This window comes from Ochotona curzoniae, unplaced genomic scaffold, assembly GCF_017591425.1.
Source record: "Ochotona curzoniae isolate NIBS_2020 unplaced genomic scaffold, NIBS_Ocur_1.0 scaffold_4701, whole genome shotgun sequence".
Taxonomy (NCBI): Eukaryota; Metazoa; Chordata; class Mammalia; order Lagomorpha; family Ochotonidae; genus Ochotona; species Ochotona curzoniae.
The window spans coordinates 44,436,308-44,448,482 of record NW_024467122.1 but is presented as its reverse complement, the minus strand read 5'-3'; the positions used below and the strand labels follow the sequence as shown (position 1 = coordinate 44,448,482).

Sequence of the window (12,175 nt, the reverse complement as noted above, 5' to 3'; positions counted from 1 at the left end):
TCTGGTAGATGGAAGAGTCTAAATCTGCAGATAAGGAGAGAAATTTGGACCTAAGATATATATTTTGAATTATTAGCACATGATAATTGAATTAATATGAAGAAGGAAAAAGAATGAGATTCACTGCTCCTTCAGTTAAAGCAGTCAGAGGAAGAGGCACCAGCAGCACAGCAAAAGCAAGAGGAGAGTTGATGAGGGCCCTGTGCCTTGGTCACCTTAACAGAGCTTGAAGGTGGGTGCAGTGGTTGAAAGTTCGATTTAGGGAAGCGAGTAAAAACAACCAGTGTAGACCACTCATTTGAAGCTCTTTTTTAGGACATTAAATAGAAAGGGAGGTAGATCAAAGAGATTTCATATTTACATGTTAAAAGTAAAGCTGTCCATGAAATTAATTACAGTGTCAAAACTGTGCTCAAAATAGCCTCTTTTGTTTAAATCGGGGAATTAAAACTCTTAGACCCTCAGTAAGAAAATAAAGGCTAAGCTCAATACAGGCATAATCTGCAGGAGGAAAATGAAGAGAATTAAAGTTATTAGTTTATGACCTTTTCTTTAACTCATAGTCCTGTCTGAAACCTGTATTTACCTTGCTGTCATTAATTACAGGTTAACATATAAAGAGTTCTTTACATAGGTAAATCTATTTGTAGTTACTTGGTTTTGTTAATAGACTATTGTAAAGCCTGTAAGTGCTTGTGTAAGGGAAAAGTTGTGAATTAACCAGCTCAAAATATGTTCTTTTGCTTTCAGATTTTTAAGAAGAAGCCAGACCATTTCCCATTTTTTTTTAAATGCATCTTAAAAGCTGCCTTAGCTGAAACTGATGGTGAATTTTCGCTCCATGAGCAGACAGTCCTACTGCTTTTTCTTGATCATTGCTTCAACAGTTTGGTAATTTTACTTTGGTGGGCAGGGGACAAAGGAGGGGACAACACAGGCAGTGAAGGGATTGCGTTTTCTTGTTCTTATAGGTTGAGGTGCAATTACTTTTGTGGCTAATGCTTTGTCCACAGAAGTGGGGAATAAAGATAGTGACAAAACTTACTTTCGGCCACTTTGAATAAATCCATGTTAAACTATATGTTTAGTTCTCAATAGCTTTTCACTTGATTTTTCTGTATAGACTCTAAGAAAAATTATAATGAGAACTGAAACCTCAAGCAGAGAAACAAAATTGAGAAGCAGCAGAGTCTGGTTAATATGAACTTTCAATAATGAAATTTGTGCCAGCAGCTGCATGCAGAAATGTAGTTTCATTACATTCTAGTTATACTTCATGCACAGGCTGGCAGGTGGCAGAAGAATTAGAGTCTGAGGTGACTGATTCAGGCTGATCGTGGGTGGTCTTTGAAAATTGACTGACTTGTGAATGATACATTATAATCTGCCATAAGACCATCTTCCTAAATATGTTTAATATTTAGTGTGAGCTTCCATATTGTGATTAACTAATGGCATACATGTATAAATAAATATATTAAATAAACATGCATATTAACCCAGCCGTAATTGCTTCGAGTCCATAATATTCTAGGACTTATGCAAGGGAATTTGTGGAATGCTATGTTATCCTGAAGACCATACAGTGACAAATGGAAGGTTATTACCAGCTTCTGCAATCTGCCTTACACAAATCTTATAAAAGCATCATAGAGAAATATCTGTGATGATCCCAGTGAATAACACGCTACCTTTTTAACATTAAAGTGAACGAATAAAAATAATTTTAACAAGTTTAAACAAAAATATGATTTAATTCATATAAATTTACTGAAATGTTTTATGTTTTGCAATATGCACTCAGTTCTTGTTGAGTTATTAATTCTATCTGAAAACACTAAGCTAGTGAATACCTCACCATAGCTCCTATAGGAATTATAGGATAAGGAATTGTAAATTTCTACAGCCGTCAGGCACGTTTTATCAACTTAACAATATTTAACAGTGTTTTATGTATGTTTTTGTTTAGAGGCAACTTCGTATATATTGTCGCTTGGTTAACCTTGAATTTTCTGTGAACAGCACCATAACTTGAGTAAGACTTGGGCGAGTCTTATCTATTATCTCCATTTACATTTATGTCAGTATCCATGAACATTAGAAAGCACTTGAGCCTTCTGCTCATCAGAATCACAAAAAGAGAAATTTGGAAAAAAGAAAAGCACTTAATCACCAGAACATACTTGTTTATAATATGAAGTGGGAATTGAAGCCAACTGTCAATTCAACGAGGAATATGTGCATCAAACAACTCAAATTTTTAACTGTTTTGTGCTCCGTACATGATTACGAAAGCTCAGGGAGTATTGATCGTAGGGTTAAAAATGTTTTTTGTGAGGCTGACATGGCATAACTGGTAAAGCCTGCCTGTGACACCAATAATCCATATGGGTGCTGATTCATGTCCTGGATATTCCAGTTCCAGTCCAGCTCCCTGCTAGTGGCCTGGGAAAAGCAGTGGAGGAAGAGCTAATTGCTTAGATTCTTGCCACTGAGGTGGGAGACCTGGATAAAGTTCCTAGCTTCATCCTGGCCTACCTCAGCCCTTAATAGCCATCTGAGAAGTGAACCAGCAGAAGGAAGATCTGTCTCTGTCTCTCCTTCCCTCTGTGTAACTCTGGCTTTCAAACAAATTTCTAAAAAGTTCAATAGATATATTTTTATATACAAAACTTGCAAATCATGAGGATTTTTGTTAGAGTGTTGAACTTCCTAATGTTAAAATAACATCAGTTTGAAAGTATTTTGACAGTTATTAGAGAGGCATTACACTTCTTATGTAAAGACTTGGAAATGATAGTTATTTATAAACTTAATCTTTCTGATGCCTTCAACAGGAAGTAGACTTGATAAGAAGTCAAGTACAGCAGCTCATCTCCCTGCCCATGTGGATGGGCTTACAGTCTGTAAGTATCTAACTTCAGAATCTTATGTGCATGTATGCTATTGGTGGAAAGTAGTTTTAGACTGTGCAGCTGTAATAAGAATGCAAAAATCTCTTCTGCCTAGCAAAGTCGGTTTGCATTAGCCTAGCATTGATATAATTTTTAGTTTTGACTTAATTTTTAGTTTAACCTAATATATGTCTGACTTAATTTCAGTATGGTAAAGTAAAACAGGTGCAATCTATTAAACTTGTTAGAGAAGAGAGATTGATATTTTAAAATATTATCATAATGTATCTTTGCTTGATTCAAATGTGTATGCAGCTGCAGAGATAGATCTGGCTCATGCTTAATATTAATTTGTTATATTTTATCATGAAAATTTTGTTGGATAATATGTGCAGTTAATATGGCCAAATTGACCTATCTCGAGGAGCAAAGTTAAAACTGTCAAATTTCTATGTATTACTTTAATCAGTTTCATTTCTTATGCATAGTGTTTCAGCACACATCCAGATATGCAAATTAATTCAAGGGTACAGTTGGTAGGGAAGGAAACATAAGACATTTAAAATTAATATTAAGTTAAAAAGTATCATGTTCCACAAGAGAAAATACGTTGATGTAGACATTTCCTCATTTATTTTGATAGCTACTTTATGTTCATTATTTTATGTATTTTTCAAAGTTGAATGTTTATGCTTACATAAGTGTTCATACTTACATTTTACAGACCTAAATATTAGAAATATGAACATTTAATTGGTTATCAAGTTTCAAATCTTGACTAGAAAACTGTTTCTTAGATATTTTTTAGTTAACAAATCTTAGAATTAATAACTTTAAAAATATTACTTATTTCTTAATTTTTAGATTTTATCACATTATTCTACATCAGAAAAGTGACTAATAATTGATCTGTATCTTTGTAAGATTTGAGGTTGCTGTTACTTAATATCATACCTTTTTTAGGCACGGTTGGAATTAGAATTAAAAAAGACACCCAAGTTAAGGAAATTCTGGAACTTGATTAAAAAGAATGATGAAAAGATGGATCCAGAAGCAAGAGAACAGTATGTTGGCAAAACTTCATTCTTTATTAGCTTGTTATGCTTACTTATTAGTCTTAAGTGATGTTGACTGGGTTTGCTTCCTTTTGTATATTACTGAAAAATAAATTATTAATATTTTTAAAAATATTTTTATTGGAAAGATGGATCTGCAGAGAGAAGGAGGTACAGAGAGAAATATCATCCTTCTGTTGGCTCACTCCGCAAATGGCAATGATAGCTGGAGCTGAGCTGATCTGAAGCCAAGAGCCAGGATCCTCTTCCGAGTCTCCTACGTGGGTGCAGGGTGCCAGGGCTTTGGGCTGTCCTTGACTGCTTTCCCATATCACAAGCAGATAGCTGGGAGGGAAATAGAGCATCTGGGACATGAACTAGTGCCCATTTGGGATGTCAGTGCTGCAAGACAAAGGACAGTTGCTATTGTGGTGACCCCTAACATTATTTTTTTATTTAAAGGTTTGTTTTATTTTTTTATTTGAAAGGAAGAGTTACACAGAGAAAAGGAGAGAGAGTTTCATCCACTGGTTTACTCCCCAGATGGCTGCAATGGCCAGAGTTGAGCCTGTTCAAAACCAAGAGCCAGGAGCTTCTTTAGGGTCCTCCCATATGGATACCGGGGTCCAAGCACTTGGCCCATCTCCTGCAGCTCTCTAGGGTCATAAACATGGATGTGGATCAGAAGTAGACTTGCCAGAACACCAGTTGGTACCCATATGGGATGTCAGCACTGCAGGTAGAGGCTTAGCAAACTATGCCTCAGTGCTGCTCCTGGAAAATAAATTATCCTTTTATAATATGACTTGCCATTTAGGTAGATTTTAATCTTTCTACTCTGTGTTTCTAGCATGGTTTTTATAATTATTTATAGGAATTAAATACTTGGTCATTTTTCCTTGATTAATTGGCATATCTTGGGTTTTTGAGATCCATACATATTTATTTAGTTGAAGGAGTTAGAGAAGGAGAGACAGGAAAGAGATCTTCTAACTACTGGTTCACTCCCCATGTGCCTGCAGTGGCGTGGACCAAACTGAAGCAAGGAGCCTCATCTGCCTCTCGCACGTGAATGGCAGAGAACCAATCACTTAGGCCATCTTTCACTGCTTTGCAAGGGAATTATCACAGAACTAGCTGTATCAGAAGTAGGGCAACCAGGACACAAACCAACTGTAGGTGGCTGGTGTTTCAGGAGCCAGCCTTATGTGCTGTGCCACAATGCTGGCCCCACTTGGTATATCTTAAATTACTAAAGAATAAGTGATTCTTTAACGTTTAGTGTTTAACCATTGTAGTACTATATTATACTTCATGCTTTAAATATATTAAGGTATGAAATTGCTCATTTCTCTGTAAGATTTTTGAATGCAATGGAGCGGAGAAACAAAGGCATTCACCATCTGGTTGCTTACTTCCCAAATGACTGCAGTGGCTAGGACTGGTCCATGCCGGAGAAGCTCTCTCTGGGTCTCCCAATGTAGGTATCAAGGACCCAAACCCTCTGCCAGTTCCCCTACTTTCCCTGGGGCATTAGCAAGAAGCTAGTAGATAAGAAGAGACAGTGTGTTCAGGATCTGGTTCCAATATGGAAGAGGTGGAATATTTGAATAGTTTAAGAAAGGCTTGTTAAACATGTAACATTTGATGTTCTAAAAATATATATATGATCAGTGCTCTTTCTGATTTCAGGGCCTATCAAGAAAGAAGATTTCTTTCACAACTCATCCAGAAATTTATCTCTGTGCTGAAATCAGTTCCACTTTCTGGTAACTCTTTTTATTTATTTATTTTATTTAGCTCATTTGTGCAGCTTTAGCATATGGATATCCCAAGGAATTTGGTCATGTCTAACTAAAGTCTGTCCTTAGAACAATTTCAGTTTATAATTATTTATTATTTTGTTCAATTTGAAACATGGAGACAGAAAGGGATATTTTACCTGCAACAGCCATGGTTGGACGAGACTGAGGGCAAGAAGTGGAGGCTCATTGTGGGTCTCCCATGTGGGTGGTAGGGACCCAAGTACTTGAACCATCACTGCTGTCTCTCAGGGTATATGTTAGCAGGCGGCTGGCACTCAGATGTGGGATGTGAGTATTCCAAATGGTTTCTTATTTGTTACACCAGATTCCCATCCTTGGAATATGAAATTGTAGTAGCAAAGCATATGTACTCTCCTTTACACGTGTATTACTGATCTGAGTGCTAGGTTGGGTTAAAATCCTTGACATGACTATCAATGTGTTTGTTTTGATTTTTGCTAAGTATTTATTTAACAAAGTGGAAGTGATCTTCCATCTGCTGCTTCACTCCCCAAGTGACTGCAACAGGTAATTCTGGGTCATGCTGGACCTCCATCCATATTCCCAGTTACTTGGGCTGGATTGGAAGGGGAACAGCCAGCACTTAAACTGGCATTCCTTCCAGGAGATGGTAGCATAAGACAGCGGCTTTAACTCTGTGCCACAGTGCCAGCCCTGGAATTTTCTTTTATTTGTATTTATTTACTAGGTTCAGATCTTATATCAAGTCCTGAAGATAAAATAGTGAATTATATAATTATACATCATATCTGTTATGAATCTGAATAGTGGCGTCAAGGAACATCATACTGCTCAAAGGGAAGAGTTTTCCTTTTTCCTGTAAGAGAAATGGGAGTTTTTGTCTTCATCACATTCCCAATTTATTAATGAAAAAAATTAAACACTATATTTTAGGCATTTGCTGTATCAAAATAAGCATGCACATGTTTCTTTGTAATATATACACTAAGAGATTAATTAAATTATGGGTATTTTGTAAGTCATAAAATCTATAAGACCAACTTATATTTATCATATTTATGTTTTGAAACAGAACCTGTATTTTATGTTTATAAACCATTCTGTTATAGTTTAGATTTAAAAATCAGTTGGCAAGTTTAGATTTAAAAATCACCTTGCAAGTGCCTGGATCCCATATGGTTGCCAGTTCAAGTCTCAACTGCTCCACTTCCCTTCCAGCTCCTTGCTTGTGGCCTGGGAAAGCAGTTGAAAATGGCCCCAAGCCTTGGGACCCTATACCCAAGTGGGAGACCTGGAGAAGCTCCTGGCTCCTGGCTTCAGATCAGCTCAACTCTGGCTGTTGTGGCCATAGAGGGAGTGAACCAGTGGAAGGAAGATTTCTCTCTGTACCTCCTTCTCTTTGTAGCTCTGTCTTTCCAATAAAAATAAAGAAGTCCTTACAAGTTGCTCCTTTAAGTTCTTCAAATAACTGGCCTGAGACAGTGTCTTCAAATTAGCTGAGACAGTGTCTCAGAAAATCTGGGTTCCAGTTCTTTTTAGCCATTATTTAGTTCTGTAATTTCAAGTCATTTCTCCAGGTCTTCAGTCTCTCAGCTGGAAAATGAAGATGTACGATAGATGTTCCCTGAGATCTTTTCAAGCTGTTAAATGTTATGGTTCCTTTATTTTGTGGTCTAGATTGTGGTCGTGTTAACTAGAAATGTTGCAGGGAAAGTTCCAATTAACATTTCTATGTATTGACCACAAAGGCATATTTTTTCTTCACGTACAACCTTCCATTTTTTTGTACACTACCAAAAATTAAATAAATGGATTTTTATTTTAAGAATTTGCTTTCTGGATGTCTGATTCTGGATTAGTCAGTGCTGCAAAGTATTAGACTATGCTCTAATAAAAACCCTCAAATTATCTTCATTTTAATTGGAACAGTTTTGGCAGCATGGTTTTAGCTAGTAAAATGGTAGAGCATTTTCTAGCTTTAGAAAAACCTTTATATGCTGAAGTATTTTATGTCATAATGCTATAATTATTTAAAAATCTTATATTCTGAAAGTATTTTGCCATAATGCTATAATTATTTAAAAACAAAAGTAAATGTTTTTAAAATAGCACATTGTGCTCATAATTGTATAAATAAGATAGTGATTTTACTGTTTCACTTGCCGTTGGCATTAAGTTCAAGTTGTTACTATATAGTGGAGAGAAAGCCATAAGAATTCTCTTTAGCTAGATTGATACATGTTTTTTCCACTCATTTCTGTGCATTGAGTGTATATACTTTCAAGCGTATTAGAGATGTATAGTGTAGACCCATATATGCTTATGGTTATGTATGTAAGAGCACTATTAGAAGTTTAGTATGTGAACAAAGTAAGGAAAGTGGACCCGAAACTGCTGCAAACTGCTTTTTTGCTTTGTGTCTCACCAATCTTTTTTTCAGTTTCTAGTCGTAAGTGTTAGTTTTTAAAATTAATACTTTAAGAATATATTTGAAAGCCTGACTTGTAAAACGTAGTTTTGATTTAACATCTTTTAGAATATCAAGATTTACCATTTAGTAATATTTGTGACATTCTTCTTATTCTTAATTATAATGTAGTTTTGATTAGTAAGAGTTCAAGACTTGGTTTAACTTAATAAATATTTCCTAATTTTAAAAAATAACAAAATACCTGCTAAAAAATTTGTAACCTGTGTTCTCTCTCATGTTCAGAGCCTGTTACTATGGACAAAGTTCATTACTGTGAAAGATTCATTGAACTTATGATTGATCTAGAGGTAAGAAATCTGTAATGACTTTGCTCTTAGATAATCCTGAATAGCCTTAAGATTAAACATATGGTTATATGTGAAATATTTCTTTATCCCTTCAAACTGACCTTAGTACCTAATTGTACGTATTTCAAGGCATCCCGCAGGAGAGGAGACACATGTAACCCCTGAGGTTTTCAGATGAGTTTCCCTTCTGGCACGGGCCTATTTGTTTAAAAATAGGAGTTCACCAGTGACAGTTTATTTTATTTCCTGATACTTTAATACCCCTTCGTACAAAGGTTTTCACATGATAGAAATAATACATTTATGAAAATTTTTTTGAACACTCTCGCTTTTTTATGTTTGATTTGTTTGTAAACCTGAGTTACAGAAAGAGTGCTGCTGCTTCACCCCCCAGATGGATGTGATGGTCAGTCCGGGGAAGCCAAAGCCAGGGACCAAGCATTTGTGTCATTTTCTGCTGTCTTTCCAAGCACATTAGCAGGGAGCTGGGTGGAACTTGGAACTGGTGCTTCAGTCAGGGGTCCAGCGTTGCAGGTGATAAAGTCACCAGCAGTACTACCACACAGGCCATTTCATCTCATGCTCATTGTGCCTAGATTGATGAAGAAAGCTAAACTTCTTGTTGTTAAAATTTGTTTGTAAATTAAAATTCATACTGTTAAATGATGCAGCATTTTGATGAAAATTTCAGATTAGTGGGGTATATTTTAAGTTGAATGCATTTTTTTTTTTTTTAGCACAGGAAATAGAAAGAAAATCTATTTGTTACCTAAAATCGGATTCTTTCTGGAAATACTGGCCTGTTAGGCTAATAGTCATGTATGAAATCTTCATTCAAATCTAGCTTTGCCAGTAACTCATTTATATTCTGTGTGAATCTCTTTCATTGCATGCATTAAAATGAGAATACTTGGTTAAATGGTGATTTTCAAGCTGTTACAATCCCAGAGTTTAGCATCACTAGCTTTCTGGCTATCATAAGGGGAAAATTGGAATGAGGAAATATAAGCAGAATTCTCTTACTATTTCATGTCGGATGTGTTGCGGAGCTAATGTCCAGGAAAATCTGTACAGGGTTTGAGTGCAACATTTCATCTTGAAAGTGCGGTTACTTCTAAAACTCGATGAAGTATTTCCACTGGGTTTGTTTGCGTGAACCAGATCCTTCCTATACCTGCCTCTTGGACGTTTGTGAGGAGCCTTGGTGCTGAGTGTCAGTGAACTTGGCCTCCAGTGCTGAAGAATAGTGTGGATTTACTACTTTTCTTCTTTCTCTAGGCTCTCCTCCCCACAAGGCGCTGGTTTAATACCATCCTGGACGACTCCCACCTGTTAGTTCACTGTTACCTCTCCAGCCTTGTTCGGAGGGAAGAGGATGGCCATCTTTTTTCCCAGGTAAGCATTGCTGTAACTGAACCCACTTAATTGTTTTGATTTCTAAATCTCATTTCTTTGCTGCACCACTAGGAACGCAAACAAGGGGGTAGTACAGGGTAGCTTTTTAAAATATTGTGTTGAACGCTGTCAATTCCTAATTATTTTGTTATATGTCATCGTCGACCCTCTCTTTCCATAAAAGATAGTTCTAAACTGATTGCATGCAGGTGCACGTGCCTCAGTCCCCTGCTTGGGTAGAAATACAGATGCACTGAGCTTTGTTGCCTTGTTCACAACTGCAGAGGATTCGTACATCACATTTTCTGTAACATGCAGAGGAAAACATCCTCTAACACATTTGCAATGCCTTTCTTTCAATGATGTCATGATTGGACATAAATTTTATGTGAATTTATACTTTTTATCATATACCTACAAACGTTCCTTTTTCCTCTCTTAAAATTTCTACCTAGGGCTTTGCCGCATGTGTTAAAGTAAAGTGGGCTGTCATAATATGAAGATATGGGGAAAGTGCACCTGAGTGGCCTATGCTGGTCCTGCCACCACAGGGAGAAGCGAGCACCTCATCATCAGCTGAAACTAAGAGGACTTGACGGCCACAGAAATTGATAAAAGCAATGAATAACTTAATTGTGTCCACATCACTGTTTTGTTCCTCTCCCATACTATAAGCAGCACATAGAAAAGTATCTCCAAACGAATCCCCAAATCCTTATTCAGAAAGACTTCAGGAGTAGTGTTGCTTGTAAATTTCCAGTGGTGGGTAGTTGAATGCTAGAATTCTTTTGACTACCTCTGCAGTGTCGCTTAGTCTTGAGGTTACAGGTTAAGTCCTCTTCAGAAGCCAGCCACTAAACGAAATGTATTACATTAACAGAACACATACTTTGCTTTCACATAAATAAAACATATTTGGATAGGTTCTGAAGTATTTAATGCTTATATTTCAGGAAATTTCAGTACCTCTGAGAAAATAAATGAGTTTGTGGGTTTTTTAATAAATAGTATTATGCTTTTTTGTTATGTTTTTTCACATAATTTATTATTTCTCAATGTTTCTTTTCAGCTTCTGGACATGCTTAAGTTTTATACTGGTTTTGAGATTAATGACCAGACAGGAAATGCTCTGACAGAGAATGAGATGACCACAATACACTATGATAGAATTACTTCTCTCCAGGTAATTGAAATCCTTCGCAGCCCTTACTCAGGCTCCATAAGGTTTGGTCATGCCATAAATTAGATGTTTTTGCCTCAGTCTGCATAGTAAAATGTAATAACGTAAGATTCTAATAATTTCATGAAATGGTTAATTTCATAGTCTACGTAAATCAATATATTGATGTTTGGTACTCAGAAATGCTCATTACTAGCCTAGTCTGGTACATATAAATATTGGCTCTGCTGTCTGATTTGTTTTATTAAAGAATATTTCAGTATATAAAAGGTGTATGGAGAGATTTTGCTCATTTTTATAATAATCAGGTAATGGAGCTAGAATTTGCCAGAATAGCTTAGATAAGCCAAAGAATTACCTTGTTTGTTTTCTCTTCTTGAACTCACTTTTCTAAAAGACTTTAAAAAGACTCAGTCAAATGCAAGTTCAAACTGTCTTTGGTTTGAACAAAGTTCTGGCAACTTTGAGGGCTTCTCTGATCTCCCTTTTTCTAGTGTACAAGGAGACACTGAGGTATCCTCATTGTTCGGGAAGTCAGCTCAGAGATCTTTTCTTGCGTTAGTGTGTTAGTCTTTCTGCCTCTGCCTTTGATATGACCCTGGCTGATAATAGCATCTCGTCTGTTTTATTGGCACAGGCAAGTTAGACGGGTCAATCTGAGGAGGTCTTGACGGCCTGCTGTGCTGGGGAGGTCTCAGCTTTGTTCTGCATGTTGCAACATTCTGGGAGCTTTCATGTTTCCTGGTTTAGATGCCCTCCGTTAGCCCTTATGAGACTTGGATCGCAGGGCCATCTTGCTGTTGTCCCTAGGCATCCCATGGCAAGCTCACCCGGAACCTGGAGCACGTGAAAATTTAGGATCTTTGTGTGTGTGTTATCATAGCATTGCTATTTCTGTTTCTCACAGCTCCTCCCAAGTTGATTAAGACTGTTACTCTGAGGTCCTCCCCCTTTGCCCAGAGTTGCAGAGAGGCAGTGTGGAAGTCTCTTCCTCAAGTGGTCCCTCGCATGGGAATTTCCCTTGGGTCTTTAGTCATGGTAACCCCATTCCTGGCAGTAAGTTTTCTTCCCTCCTGTCAGTAAGCT

The 12,175-nt window shown here is 36.8% G+C and overlaps 1 protein-coding gene across 1 annotated transcript in view; it reads left to right on the top strand.

Annotated features, from left to right (window-relative positions):
- AQR (aquarius intron-binding spliceosomal factor) overlaps positions 1-12,175 on the top strand; it is an 80,990-nt gene that overhangs the window by 15,047 nt on the left and 53,768 nt on the right. The window contains exons 6-12 of the mRNA XM_040970040.1: positions 751-891; positions 2,838-2,906; positions 3,858-3,958; positions 5,642-5,718; positions 8,450-8,514; positions 9,793-9,909; positions 10,979-11,092. Of these exons, the coding sequence (XP_040825974.1) occupies positions 751-891; positions 2,838-2,906; positions 3,858-3,958; positions 5,642-5,718; positions 8,450-8,514; positions 9,793-9,909; positions 10,979-11,092 (684 nt within the window). The remainder of the gene's footprint in view (positions 1-750; positions 892-2,837; positions 2,907-3,857; positions 3,959-5,641; positions 5,719-8,449; positions 8,515-9,792; positions 9,910-10,978; positions 11,093-12,175) is intronic.